Below are 27,984 nucleotides of genomic sequence, written 5' to 3' on the forward strand. Positions count from 1 at the left end.
CGCCTGACGGTTACGTCACTTCCTGGGCGGAGGAGGCTGAGTGGTGCAGTGAGGGACAAACAAAAGGAGGCGCCGGAGGGGCGCAGCGGCCGGCGGCAGGACCGAGCGGCGGGGGCCCAGGGGCTACCCGCTGGGCGGCCGGGCGCGGCTGGCCCAGGTGAGTGGGTGGGATGGGGAAAGGAGCGCGAGCTGTCATCTCTCAGAATCCACTCCTTCACGCCCCCGGCCAGCTGCTCGGCCCCGGGTGCCCGGGGCAGCCCGGGCTCTGCCCTCTGGGGCCAGCTCCTTGGGGCCTCCCGCAGCAGTTCAGTTCTGCCTACGTCCGGGCTCCCCCAGCCCCCGGGTCTCCGGAGCCGCACCCTCTCCCCGGTGCCGCGGCGCGCGAGCCCCCTCCCAGGCACCCCGTGCCTCCCTGCGCTCTACATACCGGGAGTTTCCGCCTCGGCTCCCCAGGTCCCCTTGTCATCCCCTGGGTTCCCCCATATCCTTACCCCTCCACACACACACTCCCCCCTTCATAGAGGTTCCACCTCTGGGCTCTCTCCTTTCCAGCTCTTTTTCGTTTTCAAAGGTTCTTTTCTCCTGGGCTCCCGGACCCCTCCCTCCTCATGATCCGGCGGGAACAGTGCCCCGACTTGGGGACAGGATCTTTGGCTCAGCTTTTGGGGCCTGTCTGGCTTGGGGTTCCTGGGAAGACCAGTCCAGCCCCGGAGTCTGCCTGTATCCTGTGCATCCAGATGGGCCTGGGGGCCAGATCTAATTAGGTCCGGGCTGGTCCCGCTATGGCTGGGTGAGCTGGAGGTCCAGCAGAGTTGGCTCCCAGGCGAAAGGAGCATAGCCTCTGGTCCTTAAGGTTCCTGATGCTGCTGCTCCTTTTGTTGTCTGCTTTGACTGCTTCTTTCCTTTGGTCTGGACTGAAGTGAACCACGATTAGGCTGGTTCTCAGCTGATGCAACTGCTGCCTTTTTTGGAAAGGAAAGATGGTTGGGGGGTGTCCAGCAGCCTCCTCCTGGTGGAGACTTGGCTGAAAGGGTGGGGCTGTCGTTCCCCTGACCTACCGTTACCCCAAGAAGCTTTTTGAGGATGAGGAGGGAGAGAGCTTGGCGAGGGAAAGGGAATTTGGTCTTAAATTGTGGAACAGGGATTTGGGGGAGCCGAAAGCCTCCCACGGGCCTCTCCCACCTTTTCCATTAGGAGTCCCTATAACCCCTGCCAAAGTGTATCCTGCCCTCTGAGTAGACAGACAGACTGAGGGCGGGAGGAGGAGGTCTGCTGTTGGTGATACTTTCTGTAGAGGGAATGGAGGAGTGGGAGTTCATTCAGAGGGACTGGGCAGTGCCCGTGGCTCAGTCACATTGGCATTGCCTTCTCGAAGGTCAAGACTTCATCTGGCTCATGAAGGGAGGCAAGGACAGGTGACTTGTACAGAAGGACTGGCTTTGGGAGATATGTTGGGGGGATGAATGACATAGCCTCTGCCTCCCAGTCTTCCTAGTTTGGGAGATTCTTTGGGGTTCCGTCTAGAGCCCTTCTGCCTTCCACGGACTGTAGGGCACAGAACAGGGTCCCAAGAAATGTCTGTGACTTCCGCCTGGAACTCAACCAGATGCTTTTGTAGTCCATCCCTTGGGCACACCCACTAGAAAGCAGTTTTCTCTGCAGACTTTGGCCTTGCTGGACAGTGGGGGCTCCTGAGGGTTGCCCCAGTAGGTAGAACTCAGGGAGGGGGCTGGGCCTTGGGTTGTTGCCTGGCCTGGACTTCGCCAGTAGGAGCTGGAGGAAAGGAATCAGCCTGATTCCTGACTCCCTTTTCTGAGAGTGGAGATGATTCCAAGGTTTTACATGAGGACATGGAGGCACAAGCAAATGGGTCTAAGGCCTCATGAGGAGTCAGGCGGGATGGATGTGGGACCCTAGGGCCCAGCACACCATCTCTGCATTCCTTGATCCCATCGTTCATTCACTCAACCATCCTTTAGTAAGTGTCTGACCTGGTCCAGAAATGGTGCTAGGAGAACACAGTCCCTGGCCTCCTCTGAGCTGTAGTCTGGGAGAGGCAGACAGGAAAACATCGATACAGCTTAATAATAGAAGTATTACAGAGGCAGCCCAAAGGAAGGAGGCATCATCTCTGGGTGAATATGTAGGGGGTAGTCACTGTGTGTTTCCTGGAAGAGGAAGGACTAGAAGAATCAGTGACGGGCTGTCCAGTGGCCTGAATTCTGTTTCTGGATCTGCCACAAGCAAGTGACTGGACTGCCCTGTGGGTATCCCCATCCTTGCCGAGGAGCGCGGGGCCGGGGCAGAGGCTGGCTTACATGGCCCCTGTGCCTTCACAGCTCTAGGTGCTTTTGTGCCTAGTTGCCGTCACCCTGTGTGGGACTGCTGGGTCTCCTCGTGAGGCTGGAGACTGTCTTCTGCTTCTTTCCTCCCGGCACAGTGCCTAGCACTGAGTAGGTGTGGTAAGTGCTCAGTGGCATGAACGGTTTAAAGGCTCCACAATCCCTCTTAGAACCCGTTAAGTCTCATTGTATGTCTGCAGTCCCCCCGCCCCCCACACCCCTTTCTGCTAACTCCTGCTTATCCTTTGGCCTTCCCTGGTGGCTGGGCCACACGCCCAGCTCTTGGCTGATTTAGATGCTTCCCCACTACCCCTCTTGTAGTCTCATCACTTCTCTGCCTACCCTGCTAACTTGTCTTGTTCACTCGTGAACAGTTCTGAGCAGAGTGCTGGCATGTAGTAGACACGCACTACATGCTTCTTGACTGATAGATGATGGTTGGGTTTTGTGTTAGAGTCGAAGTCACGTGTCAGGGCTGAGGATTTGCCTTTGCCTGGATCCGGCTCACCCTGCTATAGTATATCTCTCTCCACTTCCCACCTCCAGACCTGGACCTAGCCAGGCCGAACCACCGTGCATTCTCGGGATGTCATGTTCTTTCCCCTCCAGGCAAACACGTGCTGTGTCTTCTGCCTGGAATGCCCTTTCTCCAACTTCTTTTCCTCAGCAGTCAACTCAGGCAGCGCCTTTTTCAGACAGCCTTCCTTGACCCCGCCAGTCTGGGACTAGTGTTTCTTCCATGTTCCCCTAGCTTCTGGATCCCCCAGCAGAGCCCTGGGCTCTCAGGAGCAAACTGTAACTCTTGACTTGGCATCTCCCCAGTAGACTGATTCTCAATTTTCACCCCAGAGCCCAGTGGAGGGCCTGGCACCGAGCAGGCACTCAGACAATGTTGGCAGCACAGCAGGTAACTGTGATAGTCACACATCCCCGCTGACAGTAGCTCTTGCTTCCTCATAGGGAGGCAGCTTCCATGGAGCGAAAGGAATGCCAGGACCCCGCCCAGACAGACGTGGGCCAGCCTCGGCACCGACAGCCAACACGCAGATAGCAGAGCCGTTCTCAGGGTAAGCACTGGGCCTCTCTCCCTCCAGGCCAGCCATGGCCTCCACTCAGATGCCTTCTCAGACTGGGGAGCAAAGGGCAGTGTCTCTGTCTCTTCTCACTGTAGGTCCAGGGCATCTAGGGCAGAGGTAGCAGAAGGCAGAATGCTTTTTGCGTCTCCCGACTCCGTGGCCAGCCGAGGAGTGTGTGGTTGCTGTACTCTTCGAATGCCAATGTTTTAAGTTTCATTGCCAGCCTCTGTTTTCTCTCCTTCAGGCCAGATCTTGTCAGCGTGGGTGGTTGTGAATGCTGTCTCGTGACCACACATCCCAAGGTGTGTTCCATGGAATGCCAGTTTCTTTGGTCACCACGGGAAACAACTTCTGGTCTTTGCCGTGGGACTTTTCAGAGCCTTGAATGCATTGAAGTGAGCATGACGAGTCTCTGGGATGGAGCTAGCAAGTCGTGTTTTTCCCGCACTTATTTGATCACATGGATGGATGTCTTTAGAGACTGGGGTTCCTTGGTCCGTGCTTTGGAAAACGGTCCCCAAAGGCAGGAGAGCGCAGTGGATAGGGCCAACACTTTGTAGTCAGACCCGGGTTTGAGTTCCAGCTGTCTGGCACTCCATCAGTGACTGTGGAGCCTCCACTATACCTCTCTGTGCCTCTGTTTCCTCGTTGATAAAAAGAAGATACTATTACCACCTTATCTCTCTTTAGAATATTTTGAAGACTGAGTATGTTGATACAGGGAGGGCACTTAGAGCATGTGTTCCAGGGTGCGTTCCCTAATCATAGGTGTGCGTGTAGACCGCTTTACCGTTTGTAAAACACCCTTATCTGTGATCTCCTTTGATCATTTGAGGAACCGCACAGTGGCCTTCATCCACCATTTTTATGGAAACTGAGGCTCGGAGGAAGCAACTTACCCAAACTCAGAGGGGAGGCAGGGACATGGGACTTGAACCTGACCCTGGAATCCTGAGCCTGTGCTCTGTGCTCAAGGGCTCCCTGCATCTACCTCCCACCTCAGCTTTTAAGGCAGGCCTGGCCCTCCCCAGCCTGGATTTTAAAAGAAATACTGATCTTATTAATTTTTTCATAATCACCAACATAGTTGCATGTTCGTTATGTTTTTATAATGTTTCGGTTTTAATGTCATATAGAAAGTGAAAGTCTCCCATGATCCCCATTTCCAGAGATGTGAATACATCTTTCCACGTGTATTATTATTATTTGTTTATTTATCCCAAATCAAGCCCTGTTACAGCTGCTGGTTCACAGCTTGCTCTTGCTTCATTTAATAGTTCCCCCCGGACCTCTTTCTCAGGTGAGGGGACATCTGTGAGTATGTGCCCGGTCAGAAAGTCCTGACGCCCTCCTGCCCTCCCACCCCCATGTCGCCTCTCCTTCACCATGCTGGGGTTTGTGAGCAGCAGAGGAGGTGGGAAATGCCTAGTGTGTGATTTTGTTGACTCTCCTGTTTATTGGGACAAGGTCAGCAAATCCGGGCCCTGCCCTGTAGGAGTTTCCTGTTGGTTTTGAGGAACTCTGTCCTGCCCAGAGGCGAGGTCTGAGCTGGAGTCTCTGGCCAGTGATGAGCAGGAAGCAGCAGAGCCAACTTATCTGAGATCAGAATTCCTCCTCCAATTCCTCCTCCGTGCCAGGGACAGTGTGGAGGGGACGGCATGGGCCGGCGGGAAAGGGCTGGCCTTCAGGTTTGGGCCTCCCTGTCTGCCTGAGGTAGGGGTCAGGTTGGGGGATTGAGGGGACACACGCGAGTTGTTGCGTTTGTCTGAGTCTGGCCCTGACTCAGTTTACCCTGGCAGGAACCCCTTGCAATGCTCCTTTTGGGTTTTCACCTTGAGGACGGGCAGGTGAGAAGAAGGTGGGGGAACTGCCTTGGGACCTGGGGCTAAAGATGCTCTTTCGGGACACACACGACCTCAGGGTGGGTTTCGGCAGGGGCAGCCCAGTTTCATGGAGCCCGGGGAGTGGTTTGGCAGGATCAAGCTGGGGATGAGGTGCGGGCCCGCCGTCTCCCTCCCCCGGCGGGTTCTCAGGCTGCTGGCCTGACCCCCCCTCACTCCGTGTTTCTCCCCGTCTTCCTCTCCCTGGACTCTTCCCTTTCCTCTGAGACACTTCTGGCAGCGAGCCCCGGGAGCTGGCCGCTCCGCCTTGTCCCACCTTCCAGCAGCAGGGCCTTCGTGTCCCGTGGTCATCCTCAGTGGTTGCAGTCTGAGCGCTTGGCAGTGTGCCAGGTCACTACATACATCTGCCACCTTACCTGCCTCCTATGTGAGGTAGATGCATCTTCAGGTCAGGAGACCAAGGCTCAGAGGGACAAGGGCTCTTTCCCAAAGTTGTACAATTTAGTGGCAAAGTCAGGACTCGAACCTGGGTCTGTTTGCCTTGGCAGCCCATGCTTTTATTCCACTTTCCACTTTTCTTTTTCTCTGGTTCTCTGGCTTCGGGGTACTTCAGAGTCCCCTGGGAGCCGGTTTAAAATGCCGTTTCTCCCGGGCCCACCACCGCAGGCCTGCTGTCTGAGCCTTGGGGCTGCGCCCAGGGGTCTGCACTTTGAAGAAGCTCCCCAGGCTGGTGGTCTGCAGGCCACACCGGGAAAAGCTGACCAGGGTAGCTCTTTCAGCCCTGGTCCCTCCCTCTGGTGACAGAGTCCCACTGCCACCAGAACCAATGCCCTTGCTGTAGAAACTGGCTGAGATCCCCTCAGGACCAGGGGACATTTGGGGGCGGGGACATTTGACCTTTCATCATCAAGGATGTGTAGGGCTGAGGTTTCTAGAATAGCTTTTACTCCCAGCCACAAACATTCCTGCTATCTCTCCTGATGTGTTTCTATCGCATCTCATAGCAAGTTCTACATTTAAACATCTCTTGAGGTCTTAAAACCCTCAAAATCAAATAGATGGCTGCAGTAGAGTCTCCTGCCTGGAGCGCTGCTCCACCGGAGTAGAAGTCATAAAATTCCATGGCTCTCACGCGCCACCTGCACATTCTGAGAGGCACCGCTGCCAGACGCAGGCCCTCTGACAGAGTCGGTGTGTTGACAGATGTGCAGACTAGGGATGGGGCGGCGTGGGAATCCCACACTTCACATCCCCCAGCTGTGCCCCGGGTCAGCATCCCAGGGGACAGCACCCTTCCAGCCCAGAGGGCTGGGCAACAGGCATCTCACCCGAGGCCAGGCGCTCTCAGTCCCAGTCTCCTGGGATCTCAGCGGAAGGTGCGTCTGCAGCCTCCATTGGGTGCTCCTGCCCACATGTATAACCCGTCCAGGAAGGCAGTGCTGGTGTTCACAGCCGATCAAGACACCTCTGTAAGGCCCCTCTGCCCCCATAGGCCCAGACCCCAAGCTGGGCTCCTTTCCAAAGTTGCCTTAAAGCTGCACCTGAGAGACCAGGGGCATCTGAGCGTGGCCTGCTAGGGTTCCCTGCAGAGACTTTGTTTCCATGCCCCCTTAGGAAAGGGGGTCTTGTCCTGGGAAGCATCCCCAGGGGTCCGGGTGCCTGGGTAGACCCAGGGACCTGCTTGTCTTTGAGGTGGATGGGCACGCTGGAAAGTCAGATGTGGGCTGATCTTTTCCACTCTCTAGCTTTGTGGCCCTAGGCAGGACACTTATCCTCTGTGGGCCTCAGACTTCACACACGCAAAGGGACTGATAAAGCCGACTATCATAATGAGAGCAGCCAACATCCCAGAGCCTTGCCGTGTAGCAGGCACTGGGCCAGAACTTTCTGTGGACTCAGTCCTTGCTGCCGTACCATGAAGAACAGACTCATCAGCCCATTTTACGGATGAGGAAACCAGAGCCCTGTGAGGTGAAGTGACTTTCCTGAGGTCGTACACAGGAGCCACCTTACTGGTTTGCGTAAAGGGTGGGAGGTGAAGCCCAGGAAGTGTTGGGTACAAAGTCAGTCACCTGCAGCAGTAACGCCAGCCTGGCTGGGTCGGGGGCAAGTCCTCACTTGAGCTTGGCCACTTGCTCCTGTGTGTTCGGCTCATAGTGAAGGAAGTCCCAAGTGGATATCTTTCACCTGTCACCCTTTACCCTGGAAGGCAGGCCCTGTCCTTGCAAGTTTGCAGGAGGATGAGCTTGTTTGGGAGGCCCAGCCCAAGTGCGAGAGGAGTTTGGAACTGAAACTCGTTCCCCTCCCCCGCAGCCTGGACTGTCTCCCCTCTGCCTTTCCCTGGGAAGTGAGGGTGTGCCCTTCTACACAGGGAGAGTACTGTGCCAGGCGGTGCCCCCAGCCGCTGACTCACTCCAGCTGGGTGTGGGGGCCTGGAGGGCAATGCCCTGCACTTGGATTGGTGGGGGCCTTGTACACCAGATGACGAGGTCACCTCCTCCCTCTCCTGGCTCTGGGACCAGAATTGGTCTGGGGAGCTGACCGAGGAGCAGATTCACAGGCCCAGAGCCCTTCTGGGACAAGGCCAGTGACCCAGTGTTTTCCTGGGGCCTCTTGGGAATGACCCTGCCCCCTTCCTTGGGAGAGTGTTGGAGGGAAGGCCTTCCCAACTGTGGTACGGGTGGAGGAGGGGGACCGCCAGCCTCCCTGTCCCCTCCTGCCTGGGAAGTCTTCCCAGCTCCTCTGGGCTTTAACAAAAAGCTCTCTGTGCCCTGTTTACCCACTGCCTTGCCTGCTGCCACCACTCAGGTGTGGACGCCAAATCTCTGGAGGCTGTACTGGGGGCTGGTGCATGCTGGGTGGTCTCCCTCTGGAACTGAGGGGGTAGCATGTCATTTCTTGAACTCCTTTTCCCTCTGTGAGAAGCATCGGGAGGAAATCAACAACAGGAACCAGGCTTGACACCTATGTAGTGGCCCTGTGAGCAGAATGCCAGCTCTCCACCATCAGCCTTTCCTGGGGGCCTGAGCCGGGAAGGTCTTCAGAATTATGGCCATGTGAGTCCCTGGAGGTTCCCAGGGGACTCTTGAGTGTCTGGTCTGTGCCACAGGTGTTTGTGCTTGAGGCTTAACCCTCACCTGGGTGTCTTCCCCCCAAATTCCAGAAAGGTTTTCTGCCATGGCAGCTAGGTTGTAACTATAGCGTGTCTTCCTCTGTGCCAGACATTGGATTGACACAACACACGTTGTCTTATTTTTGATTCTCACAATAAGCCTCTCTCTGAGAGAGGTGTTGTAATAATCTCCATTTACAGTTGAGGAAACCAAGGCTCAGAGAGGAAAAGTCGTTGGTCTGAGCTCTTCCCCTTAGGCGTTGCTTTGCTGCAGTGAGGACTCTGTCCTGTTGAAGTGTCTGCTCCCTGGGTAGGGCAGGCAGGAGTGAGCAAACCTTCCAGCATAGTAAACTTACAGTCTTAGTAAACTTACACTCGTAAACTTACAGTCTTCAGAAGCCACACAGGAAGGAAGGCCTTTTGGCTTTTCCCCAAGCATTTTTCTCTACTTATAAAAGTACCAAATTTAAATAGTAGAAAAATGTGTCTGGTAGGCAACCCTCTACCATCTTACCCATCCTCAGATTTAGCCACATATAGTTATGGCTCCCCAGATTTTTCTATGCATATAGTAATGAGGTTGTTACTGGTATAGTTTTTTAAAACAACAGAAACATACTTTTCCCCTCTAATTTTTTAATTTTAAAATATAGATAACAGAAAATTTACCACCTTAACCATTTTTAAGAGTACAGTTTGGTGGCATTAAGTTACATTCACATCGTTGTGCAACCATCACCACCATCCAACTCCAGAACTTTCTCATCTTCTCAAACTGGAACTGTCCCTGTTAAACACTCACTCCCCATTTTCCCTTCCCTCAGCTTCCAGCACCCACCATTCTCCTCTCTGTCTCTATGAATTTGACAGCTCTAGGGACCTCATATCAGTGGAATTGTACTGTACTTGTCTTTTTGTGCCTAGCTGCTTTTACAGATCATACATTTTATATACTGGTCAGCATCTCTTTTTTGAAATTCCTTAATATGCTTGGACATCTCTTGGGTCACTGTGTACAAATCTGTGAGGTAGGTAGCATCATTCTCATTTTAAAGTTGCAAGAATAGAGGCTTGGGCCAAATAATTTGCTTGGGGTCATGAAATTGTTTCATGCTAGAGCTGGATTTGAACCAGTGTCTCCCCAACTCTGAGGTTCTTGTGCTTAGTACTCCCTGAGATCTGCCTGCCCCTGAGGGGAGGATGGGGCTCTCTGTGTTATTTATCTGATGCCCCAGAGACAGGGATGCTCCAGCCCTGCCGCAGAAACCTGGGCCGGCTTCTCCCCACCTGTGCCCGCCGTGCTCCGGAAAGGGTCTGGCTGTACCCTCCCCACTTCCACATCTCCCTGGGGGGCAGGGCAGATCAGGAAGGTGATGATGCGCCTGCAGGATCTTTAGAGATCACAGGTGCTGCTGCAGCAGGTCAGTTGGAAGGAGCTGAATCTGCTGCCCTGGCAACCGGTCCAGTAGCTGCTGCTTCCAGCTGAGCCTGGCAGGTGCGAGGACCAGAGGGAGGGCCAGCCAGGAGGGATAGAAATGGATGATTATTTTGGTAAATTTTGTATGGAATAATTGAAGCACACAGAAAAGTATAAACCTGGAACAAATATCTTTGTATCCAGGACTCAGCTTTGTCAGACCTTAATTTTTGCAATAATTGCTTCAGATTCTCTCATTATTTCAGGCACAATTGAAACCTCTTCCCCAATCCCCAATCTTCCTCTCTAGGTGAAATTATTACCTTGATTTTGGAGCTTTTCATGCAGGTTTTTGTACTTTTACTACACTTGGTTATATATGTTGTAGAAAAGCTTATTTAATGTCTGTATTATTCTACAGCTTCTTTTCAGCTCAGCACTGTTTTTGAGGTCTGTCCATGTTGATACATGTAGCTATGCTTTCCTTTTCCATTGTATAGTTACAGCAACTTATTCTTTCCCCCTTGACGGATGTTTAGGTTGTTGCTGAATTTCTGCTATTAGGAAAACAACTCTTCAGTGAGCCTTCCCGTCAGTGGCTTCACATGTGTGTGTAAAGCAGCTCTCCAAGATCTATAACTCAGAGAAATTGCTGGATTGTGGGACCCCTGTACCCTAACTCGGCCTCTGAGAATTCAACATTTTTGCCATCCGCAGGGGACTGAAATGGGAGCTGATTGTTTTAATTTGCATACCCTGATCAGTAATGAGATTAAGAATTAATTGATACATTGATTTCCATTTGTACTTTTTTTCCTATTCATGTATTTGGCCATTTTCCCCTTCTAGGTTGTCTGTTTCTTATGTTTGTAGGAGTTTTGTATTTGTTTTGGATATTAATCCTTCGGTGGTTTATATGCATTGCAAATATCTCCTCCAAGTACTGGACTCTTAACTTGTTTATTACTATAGCCTTTGATGTCATACATTTTAGCTTTAACGTGGTCAACATATCAGTCTTTTCCTATAGAGGTTTGCACTCTTTGTCATTAGTCCTTCCCTGTCTTAAAGACATTAAGATGGTCTCAGATTTTTCTTTAAACATTTTCAAGTTTTGCCTTAGGTCTTTGATTTATCGGAATTAAGTAATTTTCATGGGAGGAGGTCGCTGAGGCTATGCTTTTTTTTTTTAATGCCTATAGCACCTGGTCTTCCTAGGTGGTCTCCCATCCAAGTACTAACCAGGCCTGACCCTGCTTAGCTTCCGAGATCAGACGGGATCGGGCACGTTCAAGGTGGCATGGCCGTAGACTGGGGTTATGCTTTTTCCATGCAAATTTCTGAGTGCCAGTCCTGTTAGTAGACCCCCATTCTTCCCCTCTGACCTGCAAAGCCAACTCTGTCAGGTTTAAGTTTCCAGAAATTTGGGAGGCCGTTTCTAGGCTCACTCTTCTGTTTCTCTATTCCCCATCTATCCCCACACCAACACCACAGTGTCTGAATTCCTGCGGCTTTGTAGCGAGTCTTAATACCTGATGGGGTATCTCCTCCCACCTTATTCTTCCAAATTGTCAGCTATTCTTGATCCTTTGGAATAGTGATTTTTAAAATCATTTTCCTTAATTACCTGAGTAACATATGCTCATAATAGAAAATGGAGGTAAGTTTGGAGTGAAGAGGTTATAAACAGCAGTCTAATCTTACTACCAAGATGTTTGAATATGTATGTATGTATTTAACATAAAAAAACTTATTGAGGAACGGTTACTCTATTACAGTTTTGTTACCTACTTTTTGCATTTGACATACTTTGGAGGTCTTCTCATGTCATCAAGTGTTTGGATAACTTGTTTTCATTATTTCATAATATTCTATCATCTGATTAGATAAGTACTTAACCGGTTAGTCACCCAGTAATAGGCATCTGGATCGTTTCTAATTTTCCCGGGGCATAAATAACATTGTGGAACATTCTTGTAACCGAGTCTTTGTTCTAGAGTCTTACGCAGACAGTTGCCATCCTCCGTGGTACCACCTCTCCTTCCTGGGCTTGGCCCAGTTCAGTGAACCTTTATTCCACTGTCTGTATTACAAGCTCTGCACAAGGGCTGGGATGAGTCTGGAGTGTCACTGTCCAGCGGGGCTCCCAGCCTCCCCACCCGACCCCTCAATGGCCTCGTGCCCTCTTTGCCTCCCGAGCTTCCTCTGGCGCAGACAGGGTCTCCCACCTCGAAGGTGGGCATTAATCCCTGATCTCTAGGAGGGCCCAGTCTCCAGCTTAAAGCGATGCACGTGTTCTGGAGGAAGGCGAGTTAGCTGGACCAGAGCTCAGAGGACAGCGGGGCACAGTGCCTCTTAGTTTTCTCTCAGCTGCCCTGATTTCAGCCCTTAGTCTCTGTCCTCTATCCAGGATACTCTCCAGATTCTCCATCTCCTAAGGCAGAGAGACCTGACCTGACCCAGCTCCCTATCGCCCTCCCGAAATCACCCTCTTAAAGCTGCAAAAGAATACCTGGTCCCCACCCCCGAGGGCCATTTTTTCTTTTCTTTTGAGGCCGTATTTATTTTAAATTGTATACTCTTTTCCAATCACAGAGATAATGCATGCTGGTAAAAAGTGCAGTTTCCTTTCAATCTGCCTCCTGTTCCCACTCTAAGAGGGAGCCCCTCCCCACCCTGCACGGAATGTTGGTCAAGGGTTTATCAAAATGGGATTATATTTATTCATTATTCCGGATCTTGCTTTTTTTCCAAAATGACATTACGCACAGAGCTACATAATTCCATTGAAAAGGCCACGTTGCATTCTAGCGGCTTCTTTAACGTACCAGGATGTGCTGTTGCATGCCCACTGTGTGCGGGCTCTGCCTAACTCTGCCCCTGCCAGGTGTCTGTGAGCCCATGGATGGTTTTCCTCTTTCCATTTCTGTCCTCCATGCTTTGGTTCTGTGCATGTTTATTCATTCATCATGAGTCTGTTGAAGTCAGGATTGCCCTGGGGGGCCAGGCCCTTGTCTGTTTTAGCCCCATTCCACAGACAGGGGAACTGAAGTCCAGAAAGGTAAAGTCATCTGCCCAATGTCACTCCACTACTGAGTGGCAGAGCTCAGAATGGCCCCAGCATCTCCCTAGCTCTAAGCTCACCTTACTGCCATTGGGGCTTACTATCCACCTGTCCGGGGTCCCCCACAAGTGGTTTGGGAAATGCCATGTGATAATCCCGTGCTTGCCAGCGCATATGTTACCTCCCCTACTTGATGGATGGAGAAAGCAAGGTGCCAAGAGGGGAAGGCATCCTAGCTCTTGGTCAGCGCCCCACTCCCCTGCTGGCTGTTGGAATGAATGGCCAGGACAAGGGGGTATCTGGTCCACAGCCAGAGCCCTGCCCTCTGGCTGGGGGTGGGCCGTAGTCAGTACAGTGGGAGGCATCCGGGGCGGGCAGAGGCAGAGGCGTGGGGTCACATACCCTTTGGCACCTGGAATTAGCTCTTTTACACAATGTGGGCACAGCTATGACAGTTCTCTGCTCCCTTCCAGTCAGGGAAACAGACCCTGGCGGAGAGGCCATTCCACGCCTCTGCTAGGAGGAAGTGCTGGCCCTGGAGGGCTGAGTGCAGGGAGGAGATGAAAGTGCTGCCCTCAGGAAACGCCCTGGAAGGCCTTTCCATAGGTGCAAGAAAAAGTCCCCACTCACACGACTGCCCCTGCCCCTTCCGTGCCCTCTTGAAAGGCCTCTTAGAGGTGCCACTTGTCTGGGCTCCACTGCACCGCACGTCTGGGTGTGAAGGAAGCCTCTGTTACAGGCGGTGCGAAGTCGGCAGCTGACTTATCTCCCTGAGCCTCGGTTTCCCTGTCTATAAAATGTCTATAAAATATTATTCGGCCTTAAAAAGGAAGGAAGTTCTGACGCACGCGACAACACAGATGAACCTGAGGCTATTAAGTAAAATGAGCCAGACACAGAAGGACAAATATTGTGTGATTCTATGGATATGAAGTACCTAGAGTTCTCAGGTTGATAGAAACAGAAAGTAGAATGGTGATTGTCAGGGACTGAGGGGAAGTCATTGTTTGATACGGACAGAGATTTGGTTTTGCGAGATGAAAAGCGCTCTAGTGATGGGGGTGGTGATGGTTGCACGACAATGTGAACGTACTTAATGCTACAGAACTATACACCTGAAAGCAGGTGAATTTTCTGTTGTATGTATTTTACCACCATAAAACAAATATGAGAAAAAAAAACAGGCACCAAAACAATGTGCTCCTCCTGGGCTTGTGAGACTTCTGGGCTTGGCTTTTAGTCGTCAGTGTCAGAATGAGGAGCTGCTGTAACTGGGGTGGGGGGGCTTAGGTGTTTAGTCACCCTGAGTCACCCAGCTCCTGGGGCGGGTCCCTGCACTGGCACTCCCTACCTGTGGGGGCTCTGTCGCCTCCTCCAGGGCCTTCGGGGTTGAGCAACTTCCTCCCTTTGCCGCTGCAGCCTGGTGAGCCCCAGTCCATCTGAAACTGAGGCTTCCCCGCCCCGCTGCTGCACCCTGCGGCCCGTGCCCACTTTGGCCCTACCCCCCTCTCAGGCGCTCTCTTGAGACCCTCTGAGTTTATTGAGCACCCACTGTGTGCTGAAGACTCCTATCCCTAAGGAGCACCTCGTCTCTCCCAGGTGACAGGAGGTCGAAGAGAGTTGACACCAGCCAAAACTGACTGCCCGCCCCTCTCTGTAGAGTGCTGTAGCAGCATGCAACCCCATGGGCTCTTCCCAGCAGCCCCGTGAGGCTACCTGCCACTGTGTCTGTGCAGAGCCCGAGGCCGAAAGCCCGTGAGGAGCTTGCCCACGGCCCACCTTCTTGGAGTGCTTCCCAGCAGGAAGCTGGCATCCATCTCTCCTGCTGTAGCCACAGCTACTTCTGCCCACACGTGGGTCCAGTTATTCTGTCCCTCCCACTCCTTCCCACGCGCTCACTGGACCGAGAGGCCCTGAGGTGGGAGACACAGCTTGGTCACTTTTATTGCCCCTGTAGGACCAAGCCAGGGGCTGAGCAGGGTTCAGGATGTGCTTCGAGACCAGGTGTTGGGGGTGTAGTCAGGGTAAGAGCCAGGCATGCCAGGACAGAACGGACCGGGCTGTTTCCCGCCTCTCTTAGCCTTGAGTGTCCTCACCTGGAAACGAAGTGGTGAACAATTCCCACGGAACCCGGAGTCAGGAAGGCAACATGCGCAAAGCTCGGACAGCAGGGCCCAGAGGCACCGCCTCACTGTGAGACTGGGTGTTCTCCAGGCTCCTGACACACCACTCCCCCTCCGAAACTGAGGTTGCGACCACATCCTGCCCCTGTGGTAAACTGCCCCCAGCCTCCATGCCTGGCATCCTGCCGTGGCGCACTCATTCCGGACTCTCCAGGGCAGGCCGTCACAGGCCCTCAGGCCCTCTCCTTCCCCCACCTCCCTTCCGGTCCTCAGATGTGGGGCGCCTGCCTGGATGTGGACTTGGGGAGCCAGGAAGGGAGGGACGAGTGTCTGGGTGTCTCTCGGCTGGACGCCAGCCGCGTGATTCAGCCGGCCCTCCCCTGGAGTGCCACTTTCCCAGGTGTGTGGGTGGTGTGAGGAGCCAGCTGCTCATTAGAGGGCCCAGGCCTTCCTGTGGGGCGGGGGCGCTGCCCCTGGCCTGTGCATCCTGGCCTCACCAGGAGAGCCGACCCTGGGTCGGAGCCACCCCAGGGCAGTGGTGGTGTCTGCTGGCCCTGCGGTGACCTGAGCTCTGGGAACCCTGGGGAGCGGCGAAGCTGCACTCTGCAGCTCACTCCACTTCTCTGGTACCACTGGCTTGGGGGCCTCTGGGCAAGTGGACAGCAAGGCCACACGGTGGGGAGGTGGGGGGGGATAGGCCGGGCCTTGGTCTCGGCTCTGCCCTCAGTAGCAGAGTGACGTTGGGCAGGTGACTTCAGCTCTCTGAGCCTTAGTTTTCCCCATCTGTGGAATGGGGCCCAAGATAGGTCTTACACGTGGGCATCGAAGGGAACTCCATGGTGAAGACTAGCCTGGTGCCTGACACACATTCATCTCAAGAAGCCGGATTCCCTCACAGAGTCCTGGTTTGCTTTTCTCCTGTCCTCTCTGCCCATCTCACAGTGCCCGGGAAGGGCGGGAAGGGCAGTTTGAGACCCTGCTTTATAAAGAGTTCATTACTATTGTCACTTATATTATCAAAAATATAGGTGGCCCAGTCCCAAAACCTGGGCACCCTTGTTCCTCTCCCAAGAGAAACAGACCCATTTGTCAAAACACAGGTATTTAAACATTGGTTTAAAATCTAGGTTAGAAAATAGGGTGTAAAGTAAAGTCACAATTTGATTTAAAAATATATACATACAGAAAGGACTGGAAGATTATTACTCATTGAAAAATTAATGGCGAGTAACCCTAGGTAGTGTTTTTTCAGAGGATTGCAATTTTGTCCTTATGCTTTTTAAGGACAAAAAAATTTCCCAGGCGTTATTCTGTGAACATCTAGTACCTTTTCTATCTCGTGACATCTTACAGACAATGCTCTATAAGAGCAATGCACCTTGGCAGGGCCACCACGGACGGACGGATCCCTTCCCCACATTCATGTTATTGCACATCTCCTGCATGTCACTGGCTAGGTTTCCTGAAGGTGGCTTCTTATCCAGCGTTTCCCAAACTTGGCCAATCATTAGTGTCACCGAAGTCACATGTTAAAAAATCAGATTCTCCGGCTCTACCTGACACCTGTTGAACTGAACTCTCCGGGGGGAGGAGCTGCTGCTGCCCGTTTTTAATTTCCTTACGCACACGTGGATGTACACAGCCAGGGGTGATTTCACATAAATACATACTTGCGATCGTGTCATCCAGCTTCAGGCGGAGAAAGGTCCTGTTCTCTTGTCCTCTCCCTCGGCCACCTCCCCAAGGAGTCTGTCATTACACCTACTGTGTGTGTGTGTCCTTCGGTTTCTCCCAGCGCTCCCAGAATCCTGTATGGACATAACTACATGCACACACGTAGGAGTTGGTAATCCTGTTTGTTTTACAAAAGTGAGTTCATGTTAAGTCCTTCCTTCTGCATTTGGCTTTTCTCACACTTCACAGAAGTCCTTTCCGGTCACTGGCACAGCTTTGTGGCGGCTGGTTTCGCGTGAACTGGGCATTTTCAATAAGCCCCCTGGTCAGCCTGATCGTTAAGAGGCTGGGGTCTAGATAGGAATTCCCGAATGCTCTTGCTGGAATGTGGGAGGCCTCTGGCAGGCCGAACTGGCGATCTGTCAGCGTGGGCCCTGACCTTGTGCTGTCCTCCTGTCTGTTAAATGGGGAGGCTGTCTGCCTTCCCCCACAGCTGGTGGCCACATGGTTTCTAGAGAAAGGCCGATTTTGAGGGCCACCCATGAGTGGCAAAGCTGACTCCCAGGTAGACTTGAGGTGGAATTTTAGACATGTCCACTGTCCCCTTCCTCTGACACCCTGGATCTCAGAAAGCCAGGCCACCCTGCGGTAACCCCCCTCCTGTGGGTCCCTTTCAGGTTGAACCATGATTCCGGTGACAGAGCTCCGCTACTTTGCGGACACGCAGCCAGCGTACCGGATCCTGAAACCGTGGTGGGACGTGTTCACCGACTACATCTCCATCGTCATGCTGATGATCGCGGTCTTTGGGGGCACACTGCAGGTCACCCAGGACAAGATGATCTGCCTGCCTTGTAAGTGGGTCACCAAGGATTCCTGCAACGACTCGTTCCGGGGCTGGGTGGCCCCTGGCCCAGAGCCCACCTACCCCAACTCCACGATCCTGTCCGCTCCTGACACGGGCCCCACAGGCATCAAATACGACCTGGATCGGCACCAGTACAACTACGTGGATGCCGTGTGCTACGAGAACCGCCTGCACTGGTTTGCCAAGTACTTCCCCTACCTGGTGCTTCTGCACACGCTCATCTTCCTGGCCTGCAGCAACTTCTGGTTCAAGTTCCCGCGCACCAGCTCGAAGCTGGAGCACTTTGTGTCTATCCTGCTCAAGTGCTTCGACTCGCCCTGGACCACGCGGGCCCTGTCGGAGACAGTGGTGGAGGAGAGCGACCCCAAGCCGGCCTTCAGCAAGATGAATGGCTCCATGGACAAGAAGTCATCCACAGTCAGCGAGGACGTTGAGGCCACCGTGCCCATGCTGCAGCGGACCAAGTCTCGGATCGAGCAGGGCATCGTGGACCGCTCGGAGACGGGCGTGTTGGACAAGAAGGAGGGGGAGCAGGCCAAGGCGCTGTTTGAGAAAGTGAAGAAGTTCCGGACCCATGTGGAGGAGGGGGACATCGTGTACCGCCTCTACATGCGGCAGACCATCATCAAGGTCATCAAGTTCATCCTCATCATCTGCTACACTGTCTACTACGTGCACAACATCAAGTTCGACGTGGACTGCACCGTGGACATCGAGAGCCTGACGGGCTACCGCACCTACCGGTGTGCCCACCCCCTGGCCACGCTTTTCAAGATCCTGGCGTCCTTCTACATCAGCCTGGTCATCTTCTACGGCCTCATCTGCATGTACACACTGTGGTGGATGCTGCGGCGCTCCCTCAAGAAGTACTCGTTCGAGTCTATCCGCGAGGAGAGCAGCTACAGCGACATCCCCGACGTCAAGAACGACTTCGCCTTCATGCTGCACCTCATCGATCAGTATGACCCGCTCTACTCGAAGCGCTTTGCCGTCTTCCTTTCGGAGGTGAGTGAGAATAAGCTGCGGCAGCTGAACCTCAACAACGAGTGGACACTGGACAAGCTGCGGCAGCGGCTCACCAAGAACGCGCAGGACAAGCTGGAGCTGCACCTCTTCATGCTCAGCGGCATCCCCGACACCGTGTTCGACCTGGTCGAGCTGGAGGTGCTGAAGCTCGAGCTGATCCCAGACGTGACCATCCCGCCCAGCATCGCCCAGCTCACGGGCCTCAAGGAGCTGTGGCTGTACCACACGGCGGCCAAGATCGAGGCGCCCGCCCTGGCCTTCCTGCGCGAGAACCTGCGGGCGCTGCACATTAAGTTCACGGACATCAAGGAGATCCCGCTGTGGATCTATAGCCTAAAGACGCTGGAGGAGCTGCACCTGACGGGCAACCTGAGCGCCGAGAACAACCGCTACATCGTCATCGACGGGCTGCGCGAGCTCAAGCGCCTCAAGGTGCTGCGGCTCAAGAGCAACCTGAGCAAGCTGCCGCAGGTGGTCACAGACGTGGGCGTGCACCTGCAGAAGCTGTCCATCAACAACGAGGGCACCAAGCTCATCGTCCTCAACAGCCTCAAGAAGATGGTGAACCTGACAGAGCTGGAGCTGATCCGCTGCGACCTGGAGCGGATCCCCCACTCCATCTTCAGCCTCCACAACCTACAGGAGATCGACCTCAAGGACAACAACCTCAAGACCATCGAGGAGATCATCAGCTTCCAGCACCTGCACCGCCTCACCTGCCTTAAGCTGTGGTACAACCACATCGCCTACATCCCCATCCAGATCGGCAACCTCACCAACCTCGAGCGCCTGTACCTGAACCGCAACAAGATCGAGAAGATCCCCCCCCAGCTCTTCTACTGCCGCAAGCTGCGCTACCTGGACCTCAGCCACAACAACCTGACCTTCCTCCCCGCCGACATTGGCCTCCTACAGAACCTCCAGAATCTGGCTGTCACGGCCAACCGGGTGAGTGGCCCAGCCGTGGCTCCACACGCAGGCTGGAGGGCGGGCAGGCCGGCAGGCCGGCCATGGCTCGGAGTGGGGGTGCTCAGGAGGCCCACTGTCTCGGGACCTCACCTCTGGTCCCCACAACTGCCCAGAAGGAGCTTGTTAAAGTACAGATTTCCCTGGGCCCCTGAATCAGGGTGTCGGGCTGGGAGCCTGTCTCCGCCACAGAATGCTGCAGGGTTCTGCCAGGAGGGGTGGTGTTGTCAGGTGGGGCCTGTCCCCAAGGTCCCCTAACAGGGGTTCCTCGTGAGCGGGGATGTGCAGGGGCAGGAGGTCCAAGGCCTGTGGTCCTCTCATTCTCCTGGGGCTGGGTTAGGGGAGGTGGGACTTAGCCTGGAGCTGGCAGTACCTTTTTCAGCTTGTCCAGGGCCAGATTTAGAGCTGGAGGACCAATCTGGGTTCACTGGGGACAGACACTGTGTGGAGGCTGCCGCCCACTGAGGTGGAGCCAAACCGTCTCCACAACTCCTAGTACCGCTCTCTCCCTACTCCCCTCTGCGTTTGGGGGTGGTGGAGAGCAGAGTTAGACTTAGTTGGAGCTGCATTATCTCTGGAGAGGAAATCGTTGCAAACCGTTGAGGACTGGCAGTGTGGGAGGCCACACCCTAGAGGCACCCTCGAGACTGTTGGCGGTCCCTACGTGGTGGTGCCTGTGCACCAGCCCTTAGCCTGGCCTGGAAAAGCCCCCACCCAAGGGCCTGTTCACAGAGGCAGGCGGGTGGAGTTGAGAGAGGGTGTTCCTGTGGCTTTGTGGTCTGGCCTCTGCAGTGGAGACAAAGCCACAGCTGCTGGCGAGACCTGCCTCTGCCCACCCCTGCTGGGGACCTGCAGGGAGGTTGACATTGGAAGAAACGGGTCTTCCCTACACCCGCTTTCAGGGCGGAGACTCGCAGTGAGGTGAGTGGTGATAGAAGTCCATGGCCAAGGGCTGGAGACCGAGGAGGGCCCCGATTCAGCCACTGCCTCCGCCCTCCATCACAGGCAGCGGTATGGAGCAGCCCTGTCGGTCACAGAGCACGTACTCTGTGTCAGCCCCGTTAGGTCACAGTTCTCCCAGCATCCTGTCGAGTCCTCCAGAAGCCCCTGTAATGCCCCTACCCAGGAAAGGACACTCCTTCTTCATTGTCACTTAGATCGGAGAGTCCTGGCATGCCAGACCTCGGACCAATTAGAAGCCCCCCTCCTCTCCTCCCATAAGCCTCTGGCTGCAAACCAACCTTTGTCCTCCGTATATCAGAGATGGTGACAAATCCTGTTCCCTTTCCGCAAATTAGTACTGTGTGTGCGTGTAAGAGTGAATGAGGGAGAAGGTCAGACCCCAGGCTGTTTCACTCTGGAGAATCTATGCCCAGAGCCTGGGACAGGCCCACTGATCAAGAAAATTGGACTCTTGGGGAGAAGTCATGTTTGGAGAGCACCAAAAAAACCCAGCCCCTTCTTTAGTATGTGTCGGGGGACCAAGTGGCTCCCCCAGAGCACAGATTGCCCCTGGAGTTGGGTCAACATGGTCATCCCACGACCCTTTGGACCACCTGTTCTGTGTGGCACCAGTGATTGATGGACCCTCCTACCAGGGGGAGGGTGTGGCCAGCCTCCAGCCTGGCTCTGTCCTGTCCCCCATTTGCACTCTTCACCCCAAGCATGCCTGTTAGGTCATGCCTGTCGACTGAGGTCACCCCTCAGGAAAGGAGCTGGTGACAGGCAGGCATGCAGTCTTCAGGAAGGAGACCCTCTAACACCCTGTTTTTGCACTGCTTAATCACATCCTGTCCCCGCCCCCTGGAATGCAGAGGCCTTATAGGGTAAATAGCTCCCTTGGGCCAGTCCTAGCCAGGCTCCTCCTTTTAAGCTGGAGGGCTCTGCTTCCTCCCTGTGTGGCCTGATGGTTCTTTGCAGGCCACCTTGGCCTGCAGGTAGACAGGCCTGGGTGGGTATGGCCCAGCTCAGGCCCTTGACTCTTTTCCCAGCTTTATACTCATGCTAAGGAATACCTTGACAAGGAGGCATTATTTGTCTACTCATTCATTCACTCGGCAAATGTTTTCTGAGCACTCCTATGGTGGAATGAGGTGCTAGGGACACAGGGACAGACAAGGCCCATGGGCTGCCCATCTTGAGCTCACCGTCTTATGGGGAAAGACAAATGATCAACAATTAGCACAGTGTGACAAGAGCTACGCTGGGGCATCAAGCTCCTGGGAGTAGCCTCAACTCAGACTAACCCAGGCCGATGGGCCTCCTAAGTTGAGTAGCGTCAACTCAGACTAACCCAGGCCGATGGACCTCCTGGAGGAAGGGACGTTTTACCTGGCCCTGAAGGACAAGGAAGAGTTAGCCGGATGAGAAGAAAGAGAGAGTCTAGTAGCTTTTTCCAGGAGTAACTGAATGTGGCTGGCGGCAGGGAGGAGCACTGAGCACCCCTGGAATTCAGACCTCTCCCTGAGGGCAGGGGCCAGGCCGTTTACCAGGGCTGGCAGGAGCATCACATTCTTCCACTCCTGTTGGGATGCTTGTGTCTTTATTTCCTGTCCATTCCCCAGGCAAGGCTATAAACTGTCACGACAAAGACCTTTCATTCAATGCCTGACGTGTAGCAAATGTTCACCGGCTTCCTGCTGACCGCATGGATGGAAGAGCGAGCTGACTTGCAGTTTAGGGAGGCCGATCTTGCTGCAGAATGAGGGAGTGGGCCGGAGGGGGCAAGACGAGCGGTCAGGAGCTGACGGAGACCTGTGTGCAGCAGCGCGGGCAGAGGTGTGCCTGCACTGGCAAAGGCTGCCAGGGATGGGGGACACGGGTGGGCTTCAGGGAGACTGGAGGTAGGACCCACAGAATGTGGGTTGAGTTGGATGGAGGAGGGAGGCAGTGGTCTGGGTGACTCCAAGTTTCTCATTTGGCTGCCTGGGTAGATGGAGGGTCATGGAAGATGCTGAAGGGGGCCTGGGTTTTTGGAGAGGAGAGGGTGGGTGTGCCCCCTCTTTTCTAGGCACCATATTAAGTCAGCCTGAAGCTCGGGGTGTCATCACCACAGGGCTTATGGGTGAGGAGAGGTCCTTGATAAGATCACCAGGGAGAGGATGGAGGGTGAAGGAAGGAAGTCTGGCTCGATCCTTTGGGATGGGCGGCTGAAGAGCAAGGCCAGGCGGGAGTGTGTGGGTGCATGTGCGTGGGGTCTCCTGAGAATGGGGTCGGGTCCGGTGGATTAGGAGTGACAGTTGGTGGCTTTGGCCAGACAGTTTCAAGAGCGAATGGGGGCAGAAGCTGGATCACAGTGGGCCGAGGAGAGATGGCCTCTTTCCAGGTGGTTTGTCGGGAAGGTTGGAGAATGATGGAGCAGCCCAGAGGCTCCTGGGAGGGTTGTCTTTTTACAAAGCTCAGGGAAACTTGAGGCCTGATTGGGGAGCCACTGAGGTCCCTGAGTGGGTGGGAGAGAGTGAGACTGAGGGCGATGGGAAAGGACTTCAAGCCTTCAGCGGCCAAGCGACATCTTGGGAAGGACAGGTCCAAGGGACAGGTGTGGCCGTGATGAGGCGTTGAAGGCATGTTCTTTTCTCTGTGGAGCCTGGGAGAGCTCACCAGCTGGGACAGGGGGTGTTCTGGCGAGGGGGCTTCAGGAAGGGAGCTCTGCATGTGAACCCCAGCTCTGCCACTCACTGTCCGGAGCCTTTCCTTGCCTTGACCACGGTCTGCGTGGTCAGAGGCTGTCAACTGTGGTGGGGAGTGGAGTGTCTGGGAGGCTCTGGCCCCTCAGTCTTGCTGCTGGAGCCCATGTCCCATCTGCTCTCTCACCTTCATGTCCCTGAACTTGGCCCTGCTGACCTGGAGCCACCCTGACCCATTCCTGACTGTTGGGCACGGGGGTGGCGGTTTGGGAAGCCCAAGTCAGGAGTCTTCTTTAAAACAGCCACAGTGTCCCTCGTGGCGTGGCCCCTGCCCAGACGCGGCCACACTGATTTCCCTGTTGGGAAGGACAGATTCCTTGTGCAGAACTGGGGTTCTTTTCCAAAAATGCCTGTGAGGTGGGGGTCCAAGTCTGCCCCCAAGGTCCCAGCCGAGGGGCGTTTCTGGTCCAAACTTTTTATCCTATAGATGAGTAAACCAAGGCCCAGGGAGGGAAGGGGACTTGCCTGGGGTTACACTGCCAACGAGCACCTTATTTGGCAGGACGGGGGCTGTAGCGGGGCTCTGAGTAGGAGGAAGCGAGGCTTATGTCCCCTGGTGACCCTTTCTGGCTCTGCAGTCTTGCACATGTCGCATTTCCCCTCTCCAGGCCTTGGCCTCCCCAGCAGGAAAATGGGGACAGTGACAGAGCTGATAGGGTCCCTCCTGCCCATCACATCGGAAGGTTGTCTTAGGACAAATAGGCTCAATAAGAACTCACGTTTCCAGCGGACACTCCCAGAAGGGCAGGGAAGAAGCTGCCATTTACGGAGCGCTTTGTGCGCTGAGAGATGCAGCGTATCCGATCAGGCTCAGAGTTTGCTCTTTGCTCCACCCACAGCGTGGACAGTTAGCCGAGCATGTGGGTTGTTGAACCAGGTTCAAATCTTACCTCCTCCACTTTCCAGCTGTGAACCACTGGGCAAGGTAGTTTCTTCAGGGCCTCAGTTACTGCATCTGTAAAATGGGAAGAGTGTTTACAGAGTATTTACAGGCAGTCGCACAGGTTTAATGAGTTAATGGTCTGAGTTCTCAAAGCGAGTCTGCCCATGTAGTAAGCAGCTGATGGCTGCTGCCCACTATTCAAATTCTTCAGTCAGGAGCGGGGGACTCCGAATGGCCAGCGCTGGGCTCCCTGTACTCACGATCAGCCTGCGACTTGACAGATGAGGAAACTGAGGCCCAGAAAGGGGAGGTGACACAGCTGGGATTCTCCCCCCTACTGGCGAGCTCTCCCAGTTCTCAGCAACATTTAGGGTGCGGAATGTTCTCAGCATGCTCTCATAAACTGTTCTTAAACCAGGCAGGACCAACAGCCTGGCTCCCAGTGAGCCCCGGGTGGTGGAGGATGGGGCGGAGTTTGTAGTAGCTGGCTAGCGTGATTGCCTTCATAGGATGCCAGGTGCTGGGAGACAGCGGGGAACAAGGTAGACCTACCTAGTCCTGCCCTCTCGGAAACCACAGTCCCTGGGTGACGGTGATAAGCAGTTTCACCAGGGGGAGATCAATGCTGTTGGGGGGACATGGGTGCCACAGATTACCTAAGAGGCCAGGGAAGCTTTCCTGGAGGAAGTGACCATGGAGCTGAGACCTAAAGTACAGGTGGAAGTGAGCCAGACTTTGTTCCAGGGTGCGCTGGTGGTGGAGCCCCAGGAGGCTGAAATGGGCCTCAGAGCACGTGACGGTGCAGGACGAGGGAGGGGGTCGCCTTAGGCCCAGAGGCCCTTGGGTCCAAGCCGTGCACACTCACTTTCCCTGTCCCTTCCTCCCCCTCTAGATCGAGGCGCTGCCCCCGGAGCTGTTCCAGTGCCGGAAGCTGCGGGCCCTGCACCTGGGCAACAACGTGCTGCAGTCGCTGCCGTCGAGGGTGGGCGAGCTGACCAACCTGACCCAGATCGAGCTGCGGGGCAACCGGCTGGAGTGCCTGCCCGTGGAGCTGGGCGAGTGCCCGCTGCTCAAGCGCAGCGGCCTGGTGGTAGAGGAGGACCTGTTCAACACGCTGCCACCCGAGGTGAAGGAGCGGCTTTGGAGGGCTGACAAGGAGCAGGCCTGAACCACGGCAGGCAGCTGAGCACATGGCTGGCCGGGCATGGCCAGCAGTGGAACCACTGAGGGATCCTCCAGCCCAGGAACTCAGAAACCCCGGGCCGGCTGGCCCAGCCTCTCTGCCAGGGCAGGAGCCTGGGGGTTGGCTCTGAGCTGGGTCAGGGTGACAGGACAGTACCTGAGGGGCTGGCCCCTTTTCTCCCTCTGAGACTCATGCTCCCCAGGGCAGGTGCCCATCGGGGACATCAGAGACCTATAATCTGTCGCGGAGCGCAGTGTTTGGACAATCAAGGCCTCCTCCCTGGAGGCCATCTCTGCCCCAGAGGCCGAGCCGAAGCTAGAGGTCCAGGGACATCTACTTAGCTCTTGGTATTTATTTTTCTCCACCTCCTGCCCCCCTCCTCCAGGCCACTTATGCATTCCCAGGAAAGTTCAGCTCGGATGGGGGTGTTTAAGGAGGGGTGGGCTGTGTTCCCCTTTTCCTTCTGTGGTGACGCCGCCAGTGTTTAGTACCCACGCAGACTTGAACACAGTGGTCCAGGGTGAACCAACCGCGGCACGGTCACTCCAGTGGTGCCGGGCTGGGCTCTGGCGGCACAGCCCATGGGCGAGCAGGCCACCGAGTGGAATGGCCAGGCCTGGGGCTCGCCTCATCAGTTTTAGATTCTTTTTTTTTTTTTTAAGTAAATTTTTTAAGCTTTGAAATTGAGGGTTTGGGTATTAAAAAGCAAAAGCTAAAAAAAAAAAAAAAAGAGCACACTAAAGGCCAGTGTGTTGGAGTCTGGGGGGAGGCGGCAGTCCCCGTGAGCAGAGCAACAAGACCCTGACTCGTGTTTTCGTCCCCCGGGGTGCCGGCTGCAGGGTGTCTTCCGAATCTGGCGTGACCTTGGTCCAGAGTTCTGTTTGTTCCTCTCCTCCCTCAGAGCGGGGATTTTTTTGTTTTGTTTTTGGTGTCTTGTTTTCTTTCTCCTCCATGTGTCTTGGCAGGCATTCATTTCTGTGGCTGTTGGCCAAAGGGAATGTTCTGGAGCTGCCAAGAGGGGAGGAGACTCGGGTTGGCTAATCCCCGGATGATCGGTGCTCCATCCTCCCTGTCCCTCGTCACAGTGTTAAGGAGCCGAGAGGAGCTACCTCGCCCAGATTCTGCTTTCCCACCTCATGTGTCATGCGTTTGCCCAGTGCCACCACTACCCTCAGCTGCTTACATCAGCTTTGTCACCACCTGGTCCTCCAGAACAGACTATTGGAGGCGGGGTCGCAGATGGGGAAGTCGCTTCTAGAAGAGCAGGCTCCCCAAGTTTTGGTTCCAGTTTCTGTCCCAGGTGCCTGGCACACATGGCCCACGCAGCGCCTGGTGGCAGGAAGCCACCTCACTTTAGATCAGTCGCCGGGGTCCCCGCCTTAGAAGGGTCCCCGCCTTAGATCAATCACTTGGACACTAAGGCACGTTTTAGCGTCTCTTGTCTTAACAATTATGTCTATTTGTCCATTTGTGTTTTCTGCGTGTGTCATCAGATGTAATCCTCGGAAATAACGCACACTAGCCTCTGACAACCATGAAGCAATCCGTTACATGTGGGTCTGACTCGTTGTGGACTCATTCAAATATCAAATAAATCTATAACAGAAAGTAGCTTTTGGAGGTCTCCATGTTGTGGGGGGACCTTCCCTCAGCTCTCTGAGGCTGGCTGGGCCCTGTGGACTCGTTTGTTAAGTGACCATTTATCGGGCACCTACAAGATAGTTAACTCTCCCCACCCTCTCCCCGCCCCATGGACACGAGCTGGACAGAACGTCTGGTACGCGTCAGGCATGGATGGTCCTGGCCAGGGATTCCTCAGCTAGCACGTTCTCTGCCAGCCCAGGGCCTGTGAGCTTTGGTGGGGAGGGGGAGGGAGGGGTGGTCACCGGAATGGGAGCCAGTGGTCTCAGGTCCTTGTCCCAGCTTAGTCATCCCCTGCATGAAGCTGGGGAGGTCCCTTCCCTTCCGTGGCCTCTGTATTTTGTCATTGGGTGCTCTCATAGGTCCCTTATCCCAACAGCCAGTCCCCAAGGCTCTGCAGAGGTGGGGCTGAAGTCACTGTGGGAGGGCCTGACCTGCTCCAGCCCCTTTCCTTGCCTGCTGAAGGTGCCAGGGTCAAGGGCAGAGGCTCAGGGAGATGGGCAGAGCTGCCTTCAGATCCTGGCTCTTCTATTTATTTGATGTGGAGCCTTAGTTTCCTCATTTGTAAACTCAGGATGGTGTTGGCAACCTTGCAGGATTGTTGGGAGACCCATGATAATTATGCAGGTGGGTGGAGTTTTCAGCTGAGTGCCTGGCTCCTAGTCCCCAGTGAACGGTATCTTCCTCCTGGACCAGTGAGGCTCACCCTGGGCTGATGTAGGGGCCTGGGGCAGGGGTCTTTTGGTGCAGAAGAAGGGCCTCTGTGTCTGGCCTTGGCCTTGGCCTTGGCCTGGCCTTGGCCGTGAAATTTCAGCTGCTGTGTGGGCATCTCCTCTGGGGCAGGACAGAGTGTCTTTCCTCGCTCCACCGGCCCTAACCCTTCCAGGTGACCTCAGGACTGAGCAGGACTTTCCTCATCTCTGTCCCTGTCATGGGCTTTCTGACTGACTGGGAGGCTGAGCAGCTGGGCCAGGACCTCCCTCTAAGCCTGGTCTGGGTCTCCACAGTGGAGGCCTTCGCCCCCTGTCTGGTCTGGCCCCTCTCCACTGACTCCCACACCCCCATCCCAGTCTTGGGTCTGC

At 54.7% G+C, this 27,984-nt stretch overlaps 1 protein-coding gene and 1 non-coding gene across 3 annotated transcripts; one reads left to right on the forward strand and one right to left on the reverse strand.

Annotated features, from left to right (window-relative positions):
- Positions 1–31: 31 nt before the first annotated feature.
- On the forward strand, positions 32–26,872 carry LRRC8A (leucine rich repeat containing 8 VRAC subunit A). 2 transcript variants are annotated; one of them, XM_039861506.1, is made up of 4 exons: positions 32–157; positions 3,303–3,409; positions 17,327–19,491; positions 24,971–26,872. In XM_039861506.1, exons 3-4 carry the CDS (start codon positions 17,335–17,337, stop codon positions 25,244–25,246), a joined length of 2,433 nt encoding a protein of 810 aa, XP_039717440.1. In that variant the 5' UTR covers positions 32–157; positions 3,303–3,409; positions 17,327–17,334; the 3' UTR covers positions 25,247–26,872. The 2 variants fall into 2 exon arrangements, with proteins under 2 accessions (XP_039717440.1, XP_039717441.1); XM_039861507.1 differs by lacking the exon at positions 32–157 and adding an exon at positions 250–764.
- LOC120601835 (5S ribosomal RNA) lies at positions 10,982–11,100 on the reverse strand. Its single transcript, XR_005652571.1, has one exon. It is a non-coding gene; the product is annotated as a 5S ribosomal RNA (ribosomal RNA).
- Positions 26,873–27,984: the final 1,112 nt, after the last annotated feature.

This window comes from Pteropus medius, unplaced genomic scaffold, assembly GCF_902729225.1.
Source record: "Pteropus medius unplaced genomic scaffold, Ma_sr-lr_union100, whole genome shotgun sequence".
In the NCBI taxonomy this organism is placed as follows: domain Eukaryota; kingdom Metazoa; phylum Chordata; class Mammalia; order Chiroptera; family Pteropodidae; genus Pteropus; species Pteropus medius.

Excerpts from the sequence above, each read along its gene's own strand:
- LRRC8A (XM_039861506.1), top strand. The coding sequence starts at position 17,335 with ATGATTCCGGTGACAGAGCTCCGCTACTTTGCGGACACGCAGCCAGCG. Across the intron at positions 19,492-24,970 it reads TGGCTGTCACGGCCAACCGG|ATCGAGGCGCTGCCCCCGGA; the intron begins GTGAGTGGCCCA and ends CTCCCCCTCTAG.